Below are 23,263 nucleotides of genomic sequence, written 5' to 3'. Positions count from 1 at the left end.
GAGGACACTGACTTGAGGTGGGTAACCCAACTTCATTATGTTAGGAGACTGGTTTCTCCATAGCACCTGAAAGAAAACTGTCCCTCAAAACTCAGCATGGAAAGGGGAACTCTTTTGAGGGAACCTCTCCCATCATGAGGTATCACCCTCAGCTGCGACTTTACATGTATTTTATAATGTGCCAATACAATCTGGGGAGTTTGTATGAACCTACAAATCCTCAGGGTCTAATACTACCATATTAGCATTTAATGTAATCCCACCTACTCCAGCTATGCTTCTGTAACACCCACAGCATGTTCACTAACAAGACCTCTGTGCTCAGCAGGCTGTGTACACCTCTGTATTTCCTGATGCAGCAAAATCCTCAACCTTCTTAATGCAGAGCTGACATGTCATCTCAGTCCATCTAATATTTAAGTGAGCTTCCCAAAAGACCACCATTTCCCCTGTGAGACTGTTCTGCCTTGATGCTGTGAAATTCCATCTTCAGCTCAGGCATACAGAACAAACGTTCCTGTAAAGCATATGCTCAGTTTTTTTAACTGGCTGCATCTCATCATCACCCTTTTCTGCCAGCTCTGAAATGCTGCTAGAACATCACCCACTTGAATGGCAAGAGCTGCTGGCAGGCTTGCAATGAATAGACTGAGCTGCTCACTGAAGAGTTGAAAAAGAAAAATCAGAGTCTCTGTCTACCCACCTATCTGACACGGCCGTGATCCATGGGCACATCAGACCCAACACCCTGCCTCCACAGAGAGCGGAGCAGTGTGAAAGCACGCCAACCACACCCTGCAGACCACTCGTAGGGGCACGGAGAGAAAACACAACCACTTAGTAACAGCCATTGCAAAAGGTCTGGGAAAACACAATTTTCTTGTGCATGCTTCTCTGATCCAGACAGCTCTACAACAGTGACTGCTTACACATTCAGCATTGATTCCACAGGCCTTAAGTAGTTTAGATGCTCTCATGGGTCATCTGACCACATACCAGAAGATGGACTGTGACCACAGCATTATTTTTGCTTTTTACTACACCACTGGGATATGGTTTCAGTTGGAAACCGATCTGGGGGATAATTTAGCTCCAAACTTTTCTGCCATAGAGGTCTAACCCCCAACCCATTTTAATGGCATTTGAACTGAGGTCATTTCCTCAATCACACCAACAGACAATATGACATCAATGTAGAAGTACAGGTATCTGTGAATTCAAAGAACAGAACAGCAAGGATTGAAAAGAACTTATTAAGGTATTAAAAACTGGAGTTACATGGAAATATTGTGATTAAATTAATAAATGACAGTATAGCCTGACTACAAAGTACCTCTTTCAGCAGAGAGATCATTGTGATGGAATCCCCATAAAGGAAAATATCTAAGATTAGATATATCACAAAAATATGCTGTAGGGAAAACTCTTCTCTGTCCAGGAGATTAGTTAGGTGACCTCAACAGTTTTATCTGTCTCAAATGGCTATGAACATATGACACAATAAGAGAGCTGGTCTGTCAAAGACAAACCCAAACCTAAGTGGTTGTTTTCATGATGAATCCACAGCAGCATATTACAAAGACATAAGACCTGTTCTTCCAGTATGATTATGGAATGTCATGATTATCCCAGCCCTCTCTCGGAACCTTTTTTTTTTCCAATGGCCTGTGACTATTAGAAGAGAGTGCAGTCTTAGGACTAAGAACATTATGGCACATCTGTACTAGCTAAAATATCCACCACTACACCCATAACACTAAGTAAAACTTGGCAGAATACATTCGAATGACAACATTCATCTGCTCCCTGTCAGATCACGGTATTTTAGTACGTTTTGCTCATGGCACATTAATATTACAACTGGTGGAGGTCAGAGCTTAGATGGCAAAGTAAGCAGTGGAGGATGGGAGCAAGGCAAAATGTCATTTTAGCATTGTTCCTAGAATAAAACCAGAGAGGAAAGAAATACTAAGGTAGTAGCCAGATGTGGAACTTGCAAGATTGACAAACAGCATGAAGAAAAAGGGCAATAGCCACCAACCAGATTCCTTTTTCTGTGGCCACTTCAACTACTCCAAATCAATGTTTCTGTGTCTACTTTACTTCCCTGTGACAAGATGCTTCAAGGAGAAACCACACACAACACCCAGCTCTCCCACAAACACATCCCACATGAACATCATAGCTATGGGTACAAACAAAGGCAGCCCCTCCTGTTCTCCAGTTAGTTTATGGTCAGCTGAGCCAAAACCTCTCATGCCAGATCCAGCATCATAAGCCTGTTATTGGATTTGCTGAATTCCTGCTGGGTGAGGTATGTTTTCTAAAAGATTATTATTCTGAAATACACTGAAGGAGGCCGCATTCAACAGCTTCTAATGAACATTACTGTTATTTTTGTTTTCTGCCAATGAGTGCAGGAGGAACAAGGATGATGTGCTTGAGCCCATGGGGCTAGCACACAGACACACTGGTACCTAGGCAGCCTTTCCCTCCTGCACCCCAGACTTCTGATCCCCATTGACTGCTGTCTGACAAACACAGCACTAACAAGTAGTAAGTGAATTCATATTGGCTTCCCATAACTGCTCTTAAGTCACAGTGCAAATCAACCTAATTGTATCAGCAGCCTTCTCTGCTCTCCACTCCACTCTGCAAAGAGCCTTCCCAGAGGACCAGTCAACCAGGTGAAGGAAGCAAGCACAATTCTGCTTGTCCCAGTCTGCTGGAGCAGGGCAAAGGCTCAGTTACCTCATGAATAATGCATTGTCTGTTTATGCAACTCCAGGGATCCACTTTAAATCAGCCTGTGGTCTCCGGAATTACTTTCAGCATACTTGGCCAGACTCTTTGGTAGGGAAATCAAAAAGCTGCTTTTAAAATTTTCTCTGCTCACTTGAAGCTTTCACCCCTCTCTGCTATACATAATCCGGAAGAAAGGAGACATGATTTTCTGGTCACTCCAGTTTCACGCTGGTACTGCTTGGCTGACTTCAGTAGGTTTACCCCTCATGTATGCTGCTGTGACACAGCGAGCTTCAAAGATGGCTTAACAGCATACAGGGATGTACCAGCAATTCAGAAATGAGTCAGGAGGAGATCAAGCTGCATGCAGCATCATCAGTGCCTCCTAAGCAGATGGTTAAGCATGAATTATCACAGAAAGGGCTAACAGAGTCTTTTCTTACTTGTTGTAGAGGTGGAATCTGAAATAATGAACAAGCAGTGTAAGAGGGAGAGGTCGAACTCATAGGGGGTAAAATTACAAAATATTCCTCCACTCTGCAAAAAAAAATATCTTTTAAAATACTGGCTCTTATCCCAGAGGTTTGACCCCAGAGGATATGATGTCAGGATGCCAATGCAATAGCAGAAGCAAACCTTGAAATGTAATGTTAGCTCCTCCTTGTAAACCTCATCTAATCCAAAATATTTCACATGAGAAAAACTTGCATAAAAAGGAGCCAGGAGGAGAAAAACATAACTCAACTATACAAAGTCATGCATACTGTAGACATACCCATGTTAGGAAAAGGCTGAGTCGCTCATGGGGCCAATTCAAGCAAGTCACAGTAACAGCTCCCTTAGCCCCCCTTTCCAAGCCCAGTGTTTAAAAATGTGCCACTACAGTACAGGCTGTGAATCTAGTGAGAAATGGACAACACTTTGTTTGCTCTCCCTCTACACTGGGCGGGACTGAACCACAGATCAGTCTGAAGACACCCATAGGCAATTTCTTGCCTACAAGCCACTGGTTGGAGCTGCCTGGAGAATACTCAATACTGCATGCACTAGGAAAGTGTCTCAGTGAAGAAGGCTGCAGGGGTAACAGCATGATGGGGCATTTAATTCTATTCAAACAAGAGCAAGTAATTTTGAGCCCACCTAACTGTAATGCTTGCTGAACACCTGAAATACCCTGCATGGGAACCACTAAACAGAGCTAAAGGAGCAACCAAGAGCAAGCTCTGATGGAGCTTGGACCACTGCTGTTACCCTTCGAGAACATGAAGAAAAGCATTGATCTGGAGGCTCTCCTCAAAAAAAAAAAAAAAAATCTAAGTTAAAATTTTTACAGACTTTTAACTCATTTGCTGCACACAGGTTGAGGTCAGGCTAGGTGACACTAGCAGGCCATCTGCTTACAGCACATTTCATCAATCATCTTAGGAAGACAACTCATACACCCAACAGTATGGGAGGCTGAGGTGCACACAAACACATGCCAGATCACTTCAAACAGACCTTATCACGTTTGGCAAAAACTTCTGGAATTAGTCAACAAGCTCTTATCAAATGTCTCATGGCTTATTGATGCTGAAACATCTATTCATCACCTCTGTTTAATAAACAAGAATTTCTAACTGTGCCTGACTTCTCTTTGCCTTCCTAATCTTCTAAAGGAAGGCTAACTTTCCATCCTTCACCATCACAGTGATGCTATCACTAACCTGCTGCACTTGGTGCCCAAAGCATTTTCTGCCTGACCAGAATAGCTCTTGGTACCTCAGTGGGGAGTTTTCAGTGCCAGACAGGTTGCTTTATCCCTCCACTCAGGAGTCTTGAAGTTCATCTCCACAGGGAAAGAGCCTTTACAGAGTCTTTCTCTGGAAAGTTCAAGACAGCTTGAAGAAAAGAAAGTAAAGATAACACACTTTGTTTAACCTTTTTCACCACCAAAGCGTAGGGCTAGCATTTTCACTTCCAGGGAAGGTTCATTAATTCACTGCATCTTTGTGTTGGAGATGTGTGACAGTTCTCATTGAAGTCAATGATGTCTTCCTCCCTCTCAGTTTACCCTTTCCCAGAGTGATGCAAACCTTGCTTCAGGTCCTGCCCCAGCCCTCTCCTCCCAGCTGCATCTCACTGTCAGAGGACCACCACCATCACCATCACCACGTGAGACCCTGCAGCACATCCTAGGACCAACAAGTACACAACCCTTTCCAGGTAAGCAGTCTGAAGTGGAAGGGAGGGAGACAGGGAACAGCTCCCAGGCAAGAGGGAGGGCAGACAAGGGAATTTGAAAGTAACAAGAGCCACACCCTCTTTCCCCTTCCATTTTTTGCAACCCTAGTTCCAGAAGCACAGCCTGCTGCATTGACACTTGCTCCTCCTGCTCAAACACCCTCCTATCCCCTCCCCTGCCAGCCTTTATTCAGCTGGCTTCCTCAGGCCAAATTTGTCAGCATGACAGGGTGCTTTGCCATTTTGTGTTTTCATCTATTTTCCCCGTTTCTAACAAGGGAGGTATCTCACACTCTGCCCTGAGAGCAGCCCCTCCCCTCTTATCATTTGACTGAAACACATCCTCCTCTTCCAGGCAAACGTTATCTGAAGTTTTCAAGCACTGCGTTTTCAAAGACAAGAAATGCCAAAGAATACTGCTAAGCCTTTTCACCACTTCCCACAATGCTGGGCATGGCTTGCCACGTTGCTGTGACATTCAGGGAACCTGCAGCAAGTGTCTGTCTCCTGCAAAAGGGACAGAAGGAAAACTTAGGTGGTTTCTACTGCTAATACAGGACTTTAACCTCAACAGCCCATGTAAGTCTCTTCTTTTTTTGGCACTGTTTCTAAACAAAGGTAACAAGCCAAACACAGGCCATCAAATTTAGAAAGCCAGGCACACAGAAAGAAATACAATATTCTATAATTTGACTAAAATTTGCTGCTGCAAATTTTAGTCAGATCAGAGAATATTGTATTGTGTTGTATAAAAAACAGATTGTATTTAAAACAGCAATGGCAGCACGGCCCACCGGATATTTCCATCACAAATTCCATTCTCTTTATCCCACTCCCAGGATTTACAGATTTTTACTCCTTTGAGATAAAACACAGCAAAAAGGCATCAGCCATAAAACAAGCTTTGCACTAGAGAAAAAAAAAAAAAGTATTTGTTTGTAAAGAAAAACAACTTGGTCTGGCCACTTTCAATCTCACGGAAATGCTGAAACAATGCAAGCAACTGGGTTTGGCTTTCCATCTCTTGTAATGCTGTTTTCAGTAGAAGACCAGTTTCTTTGGAATTTTGGACAAAACAACAACCGCTAAACAGAAAGAGACTTCAAACAGATGACTTTTTGCCAATAGCAGATCAGAAGGCTTTCGAGCCTTTGGGCTTCAGGCATGTGGAAGTTCCATTAGAGCCATGCCTGATGCACTCCTGATCAAGCTCTCAGAGGCGAAATCTGGAAGATTTTGAAAGGCCAAAGATTTTAGAGACAGTGAGATCTTCAGGGCTGTGAAGCTTTTAGCATTTGACCTTGAATGCAATTCTGCTTGAATTTTCACAGTTAGCCTCCCACCAAGTGACAGACACTTCTTCACTGATGCCTAACAAATCCACTGCCTAGAGGACAACTGCATCTATTCCACTACTTTACACAAATGGAGAGAGGGACAAGCTGTCCAGGGGTCTGACCCTGCCCAGGTGAATAACTCCCTTCTCCCACATGTTAACCCAAAACTGCAGTACTGAGGCAGTCTGGAATAAGAGCTCTGCAAGCTTTCACTGTCTGTGATCAGTCCCTGCTGTTGATGTGCTTCAGATGAATGGGCTCCAACACCTGCAGCTACCAAGAGAGGTGAGAGTTTTCCCATCATTGTAAAACTTCTCATGGGAGATGTAGTAAGAACAGGAAAAAAGGAATGCCACAGATGTGTCAAAGGCTACAGGATCTGCAAATCTGAGAACCAGAGACACAGGAGTCCCATCCCCAACTACTCAATGTTCTTCACCTGCTCCACCTCTAATCCCAAGGAGGAATAAAGAATGACTGGATCCATATTTTTGTGGGAAGGAATTTGAGTTACATGAGCATAGGGGGATATCGACAAGATTAAATTCTCCTGGAAAATGTAGAGGTAAATCTCAGATTGCTCCACACAGGCCTTTTTTTCTGGTTTCCACGTCTAAAAAGCAACAGGCCAGTTGAAATCACTTTAATCCTACTAAAATGAACATTTGACCATAAATACCTGAATTTTCACTATCTTGTGCCCTGTGAAGCAATTTACAGTTAGTTGAGCATCCAAAAGAAGAAACAAGATCCAAAAAACTGAAAATTCCAGGCATTTTGGATTATATATTCGCCAATTACTCTATTAAAAGCACGTACAGCTTGATGTTCCCCACATCATCCACGGCACTTTAATTAATATCCTACCTATTGTCCTCATCAATTAATCTCTTATAATCCTGCAAATGACAGGTTTAGAGATTAGGACAGTACAGCTGCACTAAAACAGAACAGAGGCTCATGCTACACAATTTTCCTACCAAAATTACAGAGTTTGACCCAGTCCAAGACTGATTTTCTGACTTGTCTTCCTCTCTGACCATATTTTAAACTTTTTTTTTCACAATGAAGAAACTACCCCCACTGTTTGCTGCAAGAAAATTGAAGCAGCATAACTACCCACACAAATTTCCCTAAAACTAGTTTCAGGCCCTGACAGGCTTTATGGTGCCAGACCACACTGGGAATAAAAGAAGAGATAATGAGAAAAAGACAAACCACTAAGTTGATCTTATAAGTACAGATATATATTCCATGAACACTAATAAATTACAAATTAATGTATTTTATTTTATGGCAGGACTGTAAGAATGTGACACTCTTGTTTTTTTCCTGCAGCAACAGTTGCAGCAATTTCAGGAGCCTATTGCTACAGCACAATCCTAACTGAAGTTTGTTCTAGATATTTATCATACAGGGATGAAGACTATATCACATTACAATCATGACAGTATAATCCATATGATTTGATGTTTCCTACAGACTTCCTAGCTGCAAGCACCACATAATACACATGGAATGCAGGCTAACATGCTACAACCAGAAAGACAGTTAAATAAACCTAGATTTATCCATCATCCTGGTCCAGAGCTGCAGTGCAAGTGAAACTAATATTCTCTAGGAGTAAAAAAACCAGTTTCCTGTACTCCTATGCTGTTAATTCTTTGATGCATCCTTTCCAATCAAGAAATGTAAAAGTAATTCCTCCCCAAAGTAAGCCAAAGCCTCAAAATCCAGTGCTTTGTCATTAACCCAAAGTGCACACAAGGCCAATTAATAACTCACTTGTTGCATTACATTTAAGACTCTTCAAGAAAGCCTTAAATTACTTGCCAAAACATGATTTAGCAGTTAGAGCATCATCCCACAACTTTCTGTCAGGCACCAAAGAAAGGAAATGTTTTCTAATGCCTATTTATTTATTTACCACCTTGCTGAAAAGCACTAACACTCCTATCTACTAGAAAGACATCATTCATGATTCTGTACAGTGCAATTCCATCTAGTGCAAATTCCCTGTAAACACAGGGAATAGTACATGCAGCTCCAGCAACTACCAGCACCCTACTCACTTTCACACAGCACCATCAAATGATTCTGCACAATGCAAGAGACCATACACAATCACCCTATAGGTTGAAAAAATGCCCAGACATGAAATTTCAGATCTTTTTTGATATTTCATTCAAGCACTCCTAACAGCAGCTGCAAATCTGAACTTGCTCATATCAACTTGACCTGATGCTCGAGGTTGTATCTGCAACCAGCATTACAGATGTGTATGCTACTATCTTCCAAAACAGCAGTTGCTCCAGTCAGCCCAAAAAGGCCCTGCCCTTTTGCTAAAGAAAGGGGTTTCCCAGTGTGCAGAGTGCCATAACAAATACTAAAGAGAAACTCCACACTTCTTTAAAAATAAATACACAAGTCTCCCAGCTGCTGAGCCATCACTGCTCATAGTAAGATTTTTTTATAGCATCTGTTAAATAAAGCTCTAACACTGGAAAGCTGATTACAGACATTAACAACCCACAAAATATTCAGTGTCTCAAACAGTCCATGCAATTCCTTGATGAGCTGCCCTGTATACATTAAAAAGGGGACACCAACAAGAGTAGCAGTAGAGGTTATTCTCCACTGTGAACCAGGTTACTCTGCACTCTGCCCAGTCCTTTCCTCCTACCCTGGTTTTAAAGTCCCTGCACAACCATCCAGGGAAATGCTCCAACCAGAGTGACAGCGACTGCTCCTCCTCCAGCAGCTCAGATGTGCTTCCTGTGATTACCATCCACTCAACAGCATTCAGCTGCAGCAGGTCCCACAGGGAAAAAGAGGAACAGACCTCAGAGGCTTCACCTTCTGCCCCTGCCACCAGCTTCCACATACACTTCAGCCAGTTTCTTCATTTCCCTGTGCTCCCTCATGCCTGGTCTGTAGTTTTGGACATCCTGAAAGATGAAACCACCTTCAGGAAGGCAGGTAAGTGTGATCTAATTAAAACACACAACCTGTGTTACAGAGAACGGAAGCTCAGGACAGCAATTCTGAGGCTTAATTCTCATCAGACCACTCTTGCTCAGAGCAAATAGGAGTCTCATCAAACACACAACAAGGGTATAGTGGAACAATTTTATCCCCGCCTGACATGTAAAGGGTCAGGTCCCTCTGCACACAGATGGAAGCAAATGTGGTCTCAGCTGCTCTGTGCACATCATCAGGCCTTGTGAAGGATCACCTTCGCCTACGTGAACAAATCTGTAATTTCAAACAACGACAACCATAGTACCATCACAACTAAATTTATATGACAAGTTGAGAGACAGCACTATAATCAAAGGCATAAATAAGTCTGCTAGACAGCATCAAATCTCTCAAGCGAACAGAACAGCATTCATGAGACAGAAGCAAGATGGCTTGTGAACACAATTTCCTCATTTCAGGCATACAATGCGTCAAAGCATATTTTCCTAATGGCTATGTGGTGGAGTAAAAATTATATTCAGAGTAACATTTCAGGTCCATGGTTCTTTCAAGCTACACCAATAGTCACAGGCCATGTCCACAAATACTTTAGTTAATTTAGTAAAGATGTCACCCCTGCAAAACAAGCATCTCATAACACAGATTTTGAAACAGAATTCTTCAGCAACATGAATTTAAAACTCAAGACACCTTCTCATGCATTCAAATAACACTGTAAATCCACAAACTAGTCTCAGGGAGTATTCCTTAGCACTTTGCCTGAGAAGAAAGTCTTTATCAAAGCATCTCATACTGTTTAACCACAAAGCATCTTTCCCAGCACTAAACTGTCAAGTTCCTTCAAGGCAAGCAGCAAGTCACAAAAGACTTCTGCAAGCTCTGTCACGCTCATTTAGTGATAGATTTTTGTAGGCTATGGCTAAGGTATCTATGCATCTCTGCTCCAAATATTTTCCATCTTATTTTTCATTCCTGCAGACATGCTGCCATAATATGCTATAGAAACACAACTATAACAAGCTATGGAATTGCACAGACATAGCTATATCTTCAGATTTTTTGATGAACTGGTACAAAAGCAGTCTGCAAGCAAATTCCTACCTACATGAATAACTGTGCCTTACAAATATTCTCTATAAGGAATCGGTGATTTTTGTCTTCAAGAAGACTACTTGTAATCAAAGGTTTGCAGAATTGTGTCCCAAGACTCCCATCAATCACTTCCTAAATTGACAGAGGTGTCTTTGCTGAGAGGACACAGATCTGCAAGGCCAGGCCCCTCTCCCTGAGGCACACCTTGTTTTCCTTTTGGGCCCCAATGTGCTCTCAATAATGTCAACTATTTCCTTTGATCCAGTAGAGCTTTAATTGCATTTACAGTGGAGCAAGCACAATCAGAATCAAAGATTTTACATACAACTTTCAGGCACATTTCTGGAATTTACTTTGATGCACACAAGCTTAGCTGCAATTGTTTCAGATGTTCTCCCAGCTATTTTCTCTCCCCTTTCCTATCCCCACATGAAACACTAACAGTTGCATTGTCTTTTATGGGCTGAGGAAGTGAAGGAAGGGGAGGGACTTCCAGGAATTTTTAATTTATATATTTTTCACTTTAATAGTTTTTTTTAATATTTTTATACATATATGAAACTGTATGTTCAGACATCAAGAGAAATAATTGGGAGTACTGAGCCCAGCCCTTGGTTTCACATTTTTAAGCAACATCACTCCAGCACAGCGAGGGTAATTACTATTTTATAGTTCTCCCTCCTTGCTTGACTCCATTTGGATTTTGAAAAGCTCTCTATATTAAAGCTTCTCATTAGCCATGTGAAGCCTAGTACCCTAGAAACAGTATTTAATTCAACCATGCCCTCCCTTCTAAGCATTTCCTGGCAAAAAAATACTAGTTGGAATAGCTGAAGACAGCCAAACATTCACTGCAAGAAAGTGCCAAAACAAGGGTCTTATTGCTGATAAAAGACATGGAAACATCAGAATGCAAAACAAAGGTGCTGTCTTTTTTTCACTTCCATCTGCTTCACTAAAGCTGTGACCGCTGCTGTGATGGAATTGAAGGCACCAGTTTTCACCCTGAGATAAACTCTAGCACAGTAGCAAATGACAGAAGCAATTTTACTCCCTGTGTTAAATCACTATGTTTACTCTTACATTACTACCGAACAAGTTCCACACACCATGTTCTCATTTTCTGTGCTCTTCACTATGCTCATACTCAGGAGTTAGACCTGATAAAAACCAAACTTTTATCATTGGCCCTGGCTATGCTAAAACAAAGGATGCTATGGTCTATTTCCAAAGGAGAAAAGGGGATAAACTCTCAGCCTCCACAATTCTCTATAACTCCTGTTACTCTGTGAGTCACACCTGTGTATCAATTACACTTACACTTGCCAGGTGGACGAGTCTTGTCTGACACAGGTGGTCATGGCCAGCTGTGCAGGGCAGCAAGGTTCATCCTCCTCTGCTCCTCACCACATTTTCAGCATAGCCAGATCCTGAACAAGCACAGAAGTCTGGAGACCTTTTGTACACTTCTGTTCAAAGGTCTCCAAACTCACAGTTCTGAAATTAATTCCTCACAGTGTCCATGACCTATCTTTATGCAGAGCACAGCCATACCCATAAACCTAGAGTTGGACTATACCTGTAACACGGATACACCAGTGCCAGCTGAACATGTGAAAGATGTATGCAACTGACCATTTATGCCTGCACAGGAGCAGGAATAACCTGTACCACAGACAGGTGCCACTGTGGTGGCAGAACAATGCTCATGCCAAGTCATACCAGCTGGAATTCTTATGACTACACAGCAATCATTGCATTAAAGAAATCATACCCCTTGCAGTCAAAATTATACTGGTACAAAAATCGTGCAGACCTGGCCTTAAATCAATTTAGGAAACCTACACAAGGGATTGTCCCTCTTTAATTATATAGCCATTTAAATAAATTTGTTTAAAGCAAGACTTAAGACCTGAAATAATTTTTCTAAGGAGTGTGGTTTTGTTACCTGCATTTATGCTGATCTTGCAGTTGAAGACTCTGACAGCTCACTCTTAGGAGCTCAGAGTTGTTACACGGAAAATAAACAAAAAGCAGTATGGTAAACACTTCTGCTTCAGTGGTTTGAAGCAACAAGAACAATTCATAGCCACTAGAAATAGTGCTGTGGCAAACAAATATTAACAGTGGAGGGAGTTGTTGCACTGCAGTGGCCTGTGAAAAACACCCATCTTGGCCATCCTGGAAATTTAACTTCATTTTCACTCTTGGTACTCTGCCATCACTTTATTGCACAATGGGCAAAATCTACTGCACATATGAAGGACAGTAAGCTGCAATATGCTCCAACACAATTTACCTAGTTTTCAAACAAAAGCAGATAGAACAATATGTTTAGTATCTTGCAGAGCTTTTACCCTGCCTCCATCAGGGGTTGTGCTCACCTGTCCATGTCTGGAGCATATAGCAAACCTCAGTCATGTACTGTCAATCTCAGGCATGAGAGGGCTTTAAGAAAAAAAAAAGAAAATAAACAAACAAAAGAGAGAAAAGAGGCAACTATGGGAAGCTTGAAAATCTAGTAATTTTATTTGTTCAATATATTTTCCTTTCTCTGCATTTATCTACATATTCTTCCTTTATTATTTAATATTCTTTCAGAATCTGGAACAACAGAAGCAGCCTGTAAGTCCTTCCTTTTACCCACCTGCACCACTGAACACTCAGCAACTCAGCTCCCTAAAACCAAGCAACAAGACAAAGTCACAGAGGGATCAGACAGCTCAGTACCACAGCAGGCATCACAGTGGCCACTGTCTGTCAAGAATGAAGGCACAAAGCAATGTAAGAAAGAATAACAACAACAACAATAATAAAATCTGTCTTCTAATGTTTCCCATGTTAGTGGAGCACAATAATTTACTCTACAGGTTAAATAATTACAATACTTAGCCTGGGCATAGCTCTGGCAGTATAAACACACCTTTTATCAATACCTTCTCTCATCTTCTCATAGAATCAAGCTATGTGGCACATCTGTTTGTGCAACAGCACAGATGTGCCATTTTAACACAAAAAAAAAACCAGCTTCACAAGATATTGCTGATGTGATATTCACCATACAAACTGTGCCATCAAGTCAAAAACAGAAAAGATCCTCACTAGCACTGCCACAAGGATAGACATGCATGTCTACACCTTCAGCACCAATGACACTTCACTCCTGGGAGATATTTTACTACTTCCAGCCCTTTTTTACTTACTCACACTAGTCAAGTCTTCCCCAGCCAGAAGCCACGCCCCAGAGAGCTACTTAGCTCTTACCTGTTTGCAACACCAAATTTTATATTATTGTGCTGGTTTGTCATTGTTAGCACTGACAAGGTTGCCCTGGGAGGACCTGTGCTGGACGCAGCCCTGGTGTGTGCCAGTCTTTGAACAGATTAGATTTTCCAGCACCAGAGATGGTAAAGAAAAAAAAGGCTGCACTTACCACCACTGTTAACACAATGTAAGAGCAGAATAGCACAAAAATAGTGTTCAAAGCACACTAAAATGATAAAGGTCATAAGGACTTACCTATTAAAGGTTCACCAAAAAAAGAAAAACAGATAGCAGCAGCCCTGACACATATATTAAAAGGAAGATTTTTCTTCCAAGTATCACCCCTGACTATGGGCTCTGCCTAACAAAGCGTGACAGATCAAATCAAACACTGGCAGAGGTCAGCATTGCTCTCATTTTCTTCACCTCACCATGCCAAAGGTCCAAGCCCCCAGCAGTAAAGCAGATGGAAGAAGGGCATCTGTGCTCTGGCACATTTTGCCATTTAAATCACAGGGAGAAGGGGTGTTCCTGAGGGCTTGGGCTGCCATTTATTTCAACCAACTCACCTGTGTGCACAGCAAAATGTGACAGGGTAACCTACCAAACTTGAGAGATGCTGCTTTCCACATCTGCCCTCCTCCAGCTGAATGGGCCAAGGCTACACCTGCAGCAACCTGAGGAGATTCAGCCCAACCCACTTCAGTTGCCCACACTGCTCTGGAGACAGCATCTTGGGACCCCCAAGGCCAAGCACTCTGTTTAAGTAGGGAAAAAATGCAGCAACACACACTGACCTGTCTGGACACAGGATCGCAGTAGGATCTTCATATCTAGCACTGTTTCAAACAACCTCTTCCATCACAACTGGCTGTTTTTCAGGCTAGGCAAATTTGAGTGTGTCATCACAGCATGACCTCAGTGCCCCAGTATTCCAAGCCTGGTCCATTCTGGGCTCCCAACCCACCTACCAGTGTAACAACAGAACTGGTGGCTACTTTCACACAGAAGGGAGTAATTGGGAGAAGCTGAAAACACATATTTGATTTGAAGGTCATGAATGAAACAAGAGGTGGGGGGTTTTCTGGTTTTTTATTAGTTTTGTTTTTAAACCTGAACAGTGGTCTTTTCCTCAACTGTCTCAGAGGCCGAAGATCTCTGAAGGAATTTTACAGGAAACACATTGGCATTAAAGGTCTGCCATACTGAGAGAAAAAGGTCAATGGAAGAGTTAGATGCCATTTTCTGTGGTATACCTTTGTCACTCAAGTAGAAAGATGACATGCAGCCAACTGCCAGCAGGCTCTCTGGACTGCCTTTATAATAAATGTAAAAAAAAAAAAAAAAAGGCATCACAGCTTTTGCTCGTTCTGCTGATTAAAGACAGACAGCACTTCATCTTACTTCTTTGCAGTAAGATGACCATAATTCACATTTAATATGCCACAAAGTCATCTGCCTTCCAAGTACAGGAGCGTGTTCTGCTGAAAGTCACCGCTGTTAGGTCAAATTTAAACTCAGTGTTACAGGACAGAAATTACATTGCTATTAATAATAAATAGTCATTATAATGTTTTCCCTTAATAGGGCATCTCTTCCCCAATAATCCTAATGCTTTATAAACTCTGGACTGAGTTTTATCCACTGCTACCACCTTACCTTCTGCCTGATTTGCATGGGTGCAGAGGAATGTAGAAATTAATTAGAGATTGGAACAGATCTGTAAATTACTTCACTGCAGCTTGATGTTCCTTCCACCTCAGAGCAAGATGCAGCAATAATATTGTCAGTGCTGTAACAAGGAGCTCTCACAAACACATTTTGGACAGCAGGCCTATACTGCATGCCTGGGTGGTGCCAGTGCTTCCTGTGAAGGGGTGGGAAGGTAAGGATCTGAGCAGTACTATTTATGTTCCTCTCTAAATAAAGATGCTCCCTCATGACCACAATCAAGTATAGAAGAACCACCAATCAGCAAAAAAGCTTTAAGTGCTCCTTAAGAGGAGCAGCTTCTGGAGGGCTGGGAAAGTCATACTCTGTGTAGTCCCCAGGCAGAATGGACTCCCACCATGCACTACTACAACATAAACATTTTAAAAACTAATACTGCACAGACATGGTTGCAAACACATGCAGTAAATACTCAACACACAGCTCAGTGTTCCTGTCCTTAACTTGGGATGAGAGAGTAAGCAAAACAACTGTAAATAGAATCAAGGATAACATCTCCAGAGATATGCTAAACATCTGGTACTTGAGTCTTCTCAAAAGCAAAACATTTACTCCCCAGAAACACTTATGTGGAGCTCAAGAATAAGTTCTCTTTAGCCAAGCTGACTTGACGCAAACACCAACAGGACTAGGCACATAGAAACATCTTTGCCTTCAAGATTAAATGTCACCAAGGTCTTCTCAGAACCACAAACAGTAAATCACTTCACCTGATGTGGCAGCTACTCAGTCTCACAAAGCAAGTGTTTCAGTCAGGATCTGAAGAATGTCATATCTGATTGACTGAGGAGGGATTACACTGAGAAAAGTCATGTGCTGACAGTTTTGAACTAGGTGGAGGCTCATACATACTGTCTCTACTAGCAGCTCTTCTGATGCTGGGCACAAATAGGCACTCAATAGGTGACATATTTCATTCTTCTATGCAAACATACCTCCCCTACCTGATCAGGCTTGGGATACAACTGTACTACTGAAGCATGCAGGGAGGGGAGAAGAGGACAATTTCCAGCAAACACACTGAGTGTTTCAGTTCAGTGGGAAGGGAAACCACCCCTATTCAACAGCAAGATTATTCTCATTGCTTACCTTAATATTGACCCACTGATCTTTCTTGACCACCAAGCAGCAAGTCAGTCAGGACATCAGATTTGTATTATGCATTTGTATTTGCAGGGAGAAAATATAAAACAATAATAAAAAGAGCCTGTAAGTGAGCAGGACAGACCAGGGGCAAGAAAAGGAAAGGGTCAATCAGGCCCATTTTGTAGAAGCAAACAAGGAGTTTGATTCCTTTTATCCAGAAGCGACAGAAGCCATCAGCGTATTGTACATAAAACACCACGGGTTTTATTTGTGCTTATGGTCACTGTTCAAACCAGCCTGCTTTCCAATTCTCTCTTGACTTTTCAGTTGGTTCCAAATGCTTGCCCAGCATTGACCCTACTCCTAAAAAAAACTACTGCAGAGTCAGAGGCAGCCCAGGAACCTGTTTCTAATAGCAATGGGCAGCAGAGGTATAGAAGAAAAGCTAACAGGGCAAGTTTGAAGCTTTTTCTCTCCCATTTTCTCCCCACAACAGCTGCCAGGAAGCCACAGTTTGGGGACTTCCTCAGCTGGGGCATGTATTCATACGTTTCTGTTTGAACAGCAGTTGATGGGCCACTGTGCCAAAACACTTTTCAAGCAGCAACTCATCTACATGTCAGGTGTATCAGTGAAAACAAAACAACCAAGTCCTTCCTGCCGAGTAGCCAGAGTTAAACACAGCTGTGGGGACACCTATTTCACCCCACCTTCACCTCTGGAGTCTGCATCAGGAATGGGCCAGAGGGGACTTAATGTGCTGCAAATTCACAGTGCAAAGAATCAGAAGATGGGTGATGGAAACACCACCAACTGCTTCCTTGGGCTTTTACTTTTTAATAATGGAACTTCACCAAATGAGAACACAGCTTTGGGAAACAAGACCATTTAAAATAAAACATGAGTACCAAAGAAAAGTTGGTCCCTGTCTCCTCCCAGGCCAGACATTCTTTCTGTAATAGAAAAGCCAGATATGCAGGTTATTAACAAGGAACTCATGATTTCTCAACCTCTTCTACTGCAATGCAGGACATCATGTTTAGACCTCCTGACATCTCCATCTGTAAAACCTCTCGTATCCCCATCTATATCCTATCACTAGCTGCTGCATAATATTTTTTGTGTGAAATTTCAAGAGTAAGGAATGTTTTTCCATCATTTGTATACAACATTGCCCCTGTTTACCATAGACTTTTGAACCTCCCACTTAATTGCAGTCTCTCCCACAAACTAGAAAATCCATTGATTAAAACAAAATAATCACTCCAGGGCACAGCAGTTCCCAAGCCATGAAGGGCAAGCAGGACCAGGAGACAGAGCTGCCAGCAGAGAGATATTCCTCTCGGCAGTTTGGGAACTGCTGCTCTAGATCCCTGTTTGTACCTATACGAACATGCAAGAACTTTCATTGTTTTACATCCATTGTCTCTATTAAAAAAAAAAAAAATAGGAAAATCCACCTTTGAGATAACTGTGAGGGGAGTTATTTGTAGTTCAAGACGTATTTCTTTTAAGTAAAACACTATAAAAAAGTTATCAGATGTCACACATTATCATCTCGTAACCTATTTAGTTCCCGTTTAATGACCATTCCATGCATTTTTACACAAACTTTGTTACCCCTACAACATACAAATAACGCCTGCTGGGGAAAGGGAGGAAACCCTTTAACTAGAGGTTAAGGAAAGGGAACCAAGAATAGTGATGTTCTAATAAACAGGGAGAAAACACCTTTTTTCCTGCTGTGATCTGTTGCTAGCAGATTGCATCAGCAAGTTACCATTAACATCTCAGCTACATCAATTCATAGAACCATTCATAAATCCAACTCGTGTTTGAGAACAGGCTTTTTTTTTTTTTCCCTTCTTTAATCAGCAAATATTCAGAGAAGGACAAAACATTATCACTTTATTATGCTAGACATGTATCTGGCCCTCTGAGGGAAAGCACACCAATTGTGCTTCTTTATTATTTCAGAAATTGTGTTCTCCTAACACATGCCTTGTGTCTGCCTGAAATCTCGTGGGACTCTACCTCTAAGAGCACAATGCAAGCTGGGACACTTCCATGAGCAACACCTGGAGGAAGAGTGTCACAGGAAAACTGACACAATTGTCACCAAATTAATGTGCGTCAAACGGGGAACCTTGTTACCTTATACTGTCCTTTATATGCATTTTGTGAGATATTACTTCTACATTACAAGTTCATTCACGTATCATTCTGGCTAGCAAGTCAGGCTTCTGGTGTAAGTGTAGCATCTTCAGGAAAAAGTCAAGCATATTTTAAAAGAGAAGCTAATGTTCTGACTCAAAAAAACCAAGCATTTCCAAGTACAGAAAGTAACACTGAGCAAAGATTCCAGACAAATGCCCACACTGTACTTGAGGCAGGATTTTTTTTCTTCAGGTACTGACTTAATTTCCTTAATTGCATAATTTCAAATTAGCTGGCTGCGATATTAGTAGCATTTGAATGGTGACTAATTCTAATGAGTATGCTAGTAGCAATTTAACACTACGACACACCACACACATTCATGAGGCCGAGAGCGATTAGCAATCGCCCCAGCTGATAAACCTCCACGCTCTCTGCGACGACACATCACAGCTTTTTCCTCTCATTTTCACCTTCTGTCACCTACGTTTGAGAGGGCAAATTAAGATTTCTTTACTGCCGAGGGTGCTTCCACTTAAATCCATGGGAAAGCCAGGGTTCAAGGACTAGAGATGCCGAAGCTGCAAGAGTGAAGCCCAGACTTGCACTCACACAAGAGAAAGCGAGATGCGGCCCGCTCTTGCACGCCTGAAACCAGAGCAGCTCACCACAGTGCATGTCTACTTTTTCAGTCCCTCCTTCCCTTTGTACGTGAGCTTCGCTAAGCGTTTCCTCTGCTGTCACCGCTTCCTGCCTCCCTCCCTGGCTCGCAGCTGGGGTCCCGGGGGCAGCGCGGACAGCCGCGCTCCCGAGCAGCGCGGGCGCGACGCTCGGATCCCCGCTCCCCTGCCAGGCGCGGATGGGAACCGGCGGGAGGGATGGTCATTTCCTCCCTTTTACCGAGACTTTCTCCTTTTTACCACACCACGGATGACACCTGCTCTCTCCTCCCGCACCCTCGGTGTCAGGCCCGGTCCTGCCCCGGCTTGCCCGAGCATCCCGGAGGGGCGGGTCCCCGGTGTGGAGGGACCTCGCCGGCGGGGACCGGGGATACGGGATGTCACACCGAGCTGCCGCAGCACCATCCCCCGCGCCCCGCCGGTCCTCGGCCTGCACCCACGGCTCGGCCAGCCCCTCTCCGGAGACACGGGGAACGGGGAAGAGGGCTGCAGAGTAAAGCGAAGGGAAAACTCCGCGCTGAGGGGGGAGGTTCAATTCCATTCATCCCGAAGCGAGCGCGAATCCCCGAGCCCGAGGCGGGGTCGCCCCTCGGCCGCCCGCACTCACCCAGGGTCTTGACGGCGACCTGCCGGGTGAGCGGCGGCGGCAGGTTGACGCAGACCAGGTCGACATCCTGGTGCAGCAGCACCTCGTCGATGCGGCTGGTGTAGAAGGGGACGCTCATCTCCTTGGCCAGCTCCTCCGCCTCCTCGGGCGTGCGGCCCCACAGCGCCTTCACGGCGAAGCCCTCCGCCTTCAGCAGCGGCACGATCACCCGCGCCGTCAGCCCGGTGCCGAACACCCCCACCCCGGGCAGCATGGCGGCGGCGAGGCGGGTGGCACGGCGAGGCGAGGCGCTCCCTCCTTCTCTCAGCGCGGAGAGGGAGGCAGCTCCCGCTCGATACCGCTGCTGCCGCCGCCGGGGCCGGGACCAGCCGCCCCCCGCCTCAGCAGCGCCGCGGCAGCCGGCTGCCCCGCCATGCCCCCACCATCACACAGAGCCCCCGGAGGCGCCGGCGCTGCGCTCCCTTCGGCGGACGCGGGCGCGCAGGGGCGACCGCCCTTCCCCGGCGGGCTCAGCGCCGCTCCTCTGCCATGTTCGCCGGCACCCGCTCGCCGCCGGGAGGGCGGCGCGTCGCTGTCACCTCCCGGGTGTTCCTGCACCGCCCGCGCCGCCCCCGCCGCACCATTGGCGGCCGCCCGCCCCGGCACCGCCCCGCTGCCGGCACCGGCGCCGCGTCCTGGGAGCGGCGGGAGCGCCGGGAGCTGCCGCGGAGCCGCCCGGGAGGCGGGGACGCGGGGCAGATATCGCCCACAGGTGCGCTCCGCGGCACCGCCGGGGTCTGCCGTCCTCCTGGCGGGTTGGTTTCGGGGCATCTCCGGGGACTTCCCTCCTTCTCCCACCGGAGAACCTCCGAGGAGCCGTGGTGATGGGGAGTCATCGGAGTCACGCCCCAGGAAGAGCAACAGCGGCAGACTGGCGTGTGTTGGTCGTGTCCATCGCCCTGCGGTCCGTCTCCTCCTGGGACGGTCCTCCAGAACGGAGATGTCCCAGAGCACGGGGGAGCTGCTCTGAACCCCGAAAAGTGCCGTGCACGGGGTCGGAATCCAGCTCCACCACCTGCGCTTCCCACCACATCCACTCGGCCGGGATGCCCAGCCAATATCTCCACAACCCATCCCACACTCGACTGTTGTTGATTCACTTCCTCTAGAAATATCAAGGCTCTTCAGCTTTACTGGGACATAGGTTCTCCCTTTTTTTCCTAGCAAAGCATCAATATGACAATCCCCTTCTCCATGGGTCTACTTACATAGCTCAAAAACCACAGATTTGTTAAGGCGGCTTAGGAAGCTTTAGCTACTGTTGCTCAGTCCACAGCATTTGTCCAGGGTCTCTGGAGGCCTGGAAGAAGACCAAGCAGGGCAGTAAACTGACCAGGCACATAAAGTTAAATTTCTTTTGGGCAGGAATCATGCCTTTTTGCAGACCCAACACTTGGTGCTGTGCTCTAGGTCTGTTTCTGGAATGCCAGGTTTGCTGAAGGCGTGCCAGGGATTTCATAAGCAGGTACGGAGCTTGCAACACATCGGATCATAGAATCATAAAATCATGACTGGCTTCGGTGGGAAAGGACTTTAAAGAGCATCTAGTTCCATTGGCAGGGACACCTTCCACTACATCAGATTGCTCAAACCCTCATCCAACCCGACCTTGAACACCTCCGGAGAGGGGACAGCCACAACTTCTCTGGGCAACTTGATCCAGTGCTTTACCAGTCTCATAGTGCAAAATTTCTTCCTAATGTCGAATCTAACCCCACCTTCTCTCAATTTAACCTTGTCCTATGACTACATGCCCTTGTAACAACTCCCTTTCCAGGAGAGGAAACCTTCCAGCACGGTGCCCTGTGCCAGCTCCTGCTCATCCCACCTTTGCCCTGTCTGGGCTGAATGCTGGGCCTCCAGAGCCACCCTCCTGCCAACCTGGAGGCTGCCAGGTGGGCCTGGGAGCAGGTGAGGACTGTGGTGCCCATTGGCCTCACACAGGTGTGTGCAGACTTTGTTCCCACAGAGGTGGATCTCTGCCCTGCCTCTGCGCACAGATCAGCCGGCATGAGAGCAGAGCAGCTCTTGTGAGTGCCACAGTTACCTTGCTGCCTATCTGACTCTTTTAAAGAAAAGCTACAAAACATTCTGCCTCCAATTAGAGGATAAGAATAAAGATATTTTTCCATATATTATCTTCTTAACAAGTTCCTAGGAGAAAGGAAGAGAAGAGGGAGGAAAGGGAGAAAGTAAAGGGAAAAGGAAAGTGTAAGATAAATTAAATTACAAATTTTCCTATATTAGACTCCTGGAAATGTGCCAGGGACAATGTTGGAAATATAATCCACAAATGCTGGAAAAAACTAGACTTGGAAGCCACCACTCTTCTCTCATACTCTTTACAGAGGTGGAGTGGTTTTTTTCTGCCACCGTCTCACAGCAAGCACTTTTTTATTACAAAAAGCAGAGACACTTAAAGGCTTGATGCAAGTTGAACATGTTTTGCTTTCCATGCACTATTAGCACTGAAGTGAAGGAGGTGGATACTCTTCGGCTTCTGACAATCGAAATACAATCCACATCTATTTGTCAGAGAACCACAGGAATATTTACTTTCTTTAAAATACAAAGATTGCTTTTGGGCTCTCCATCAAACATTCAAACCTGCTGTTAGGGGTTGTTCCCAGAATGACAGTTTGGAATATCTGTCTTAATTGCTTGTCTGTGCATAGTAAAAAAAAAATCAGAAAAATAGCTAGGTTACAGAAACAGACTAAATATGTGATGGTTGAAGAGAAGTAGATGCTATGTGCATATTCAATATATAGCTTTTCTTTTAATAGGCACCAGGCAGTTTATGAAGTTCTATATAAGGTCCTTGTTTTGGGAAATATTCAGTAATGCATTCAAACTGGGAATTAAGGACTAGCCAATGAAATTATTACATTAGGCAATGAAATTATTACATTCTGCTATGTTCATGTTGTTGCCAATAAATAAAACTTTACAAAAGGAAAGCCTTGTAAAATCATGGCTCAGGCCAGTTACTGTGGCTAAATCAAAAAGGACTGTGGGAAAGAGACTCAGCTGAATTAGAGATAGAAAAACAAGTTATATAATCATCCTGGTGTGTGTTGGTTGGTTAAATTATGTTTGTTATGGTTTAAAGCTATGTAACTGATAAAGGTCTGGCTGCTTAAAAAGGCCTGATTTTTGCAATAAATCAGCTTTCCTTTGCACCTGCCTTGGTCACCAGTGATGCTGCTACAGATCCTCACCCACACACTATTTCCCTAGAAAGAATTTTTTCCTTGCTTTGCTTTTCAATTTCTTTTCTTGATTTAAGTTAACATAACTTTGAAGAGTTAAACTGGGCA

General features: G+C 44.2%; 1 protein-coding gene across 1 annotated transcript in view; it reads right to left on the bottom strand.

Moving 5' to 3' along the window:
- The window catches only part of GFOD1 (Gfo/Idh/MocA-like oxidoreductase domain containing 1), a 70,629-nt gene extending 50,263 nt beyond the window's left edge, over positions 1 to 20,366 (bottom strand). Inside the window, exon 1 of the mRNA XM_021536494.2 lies at positions 19,905 to 20,366. Within this exon, the coding sequence (XP_021392169.1) occupies positions 19,905 to 20,157 (253 nt within the window). The 5' untranslated portion in view covers positions 20,158 to 20,366. The remainder of the gene's footprint in view (positions 1 to 19,904) is intronic.
- Positions 20,367 to 23,263: the final 2,897 nt, after the last annotated feature.

Source organism: Lonchura striata, chromosome 1 (assembly GCF_046129695.1).
Source record: "Lonchura striata isolate bLonStr1 chromosome 1, bLonStr1.mat, whole genome shotgun sequence".
In the NCBI taxonomy this organism is placed as follows: domain Eukaryota; kingdom Metazoa; phylum Chordata; class Aves; order Passeriformes; family Estrildidae; genus Lonchura; species Lonchura striata.
The sequence above is the reverse complement of the archived record's forward strand: the minus strand, read 5'-3'. Positions and strand labels throughout refer to the sequence as shown.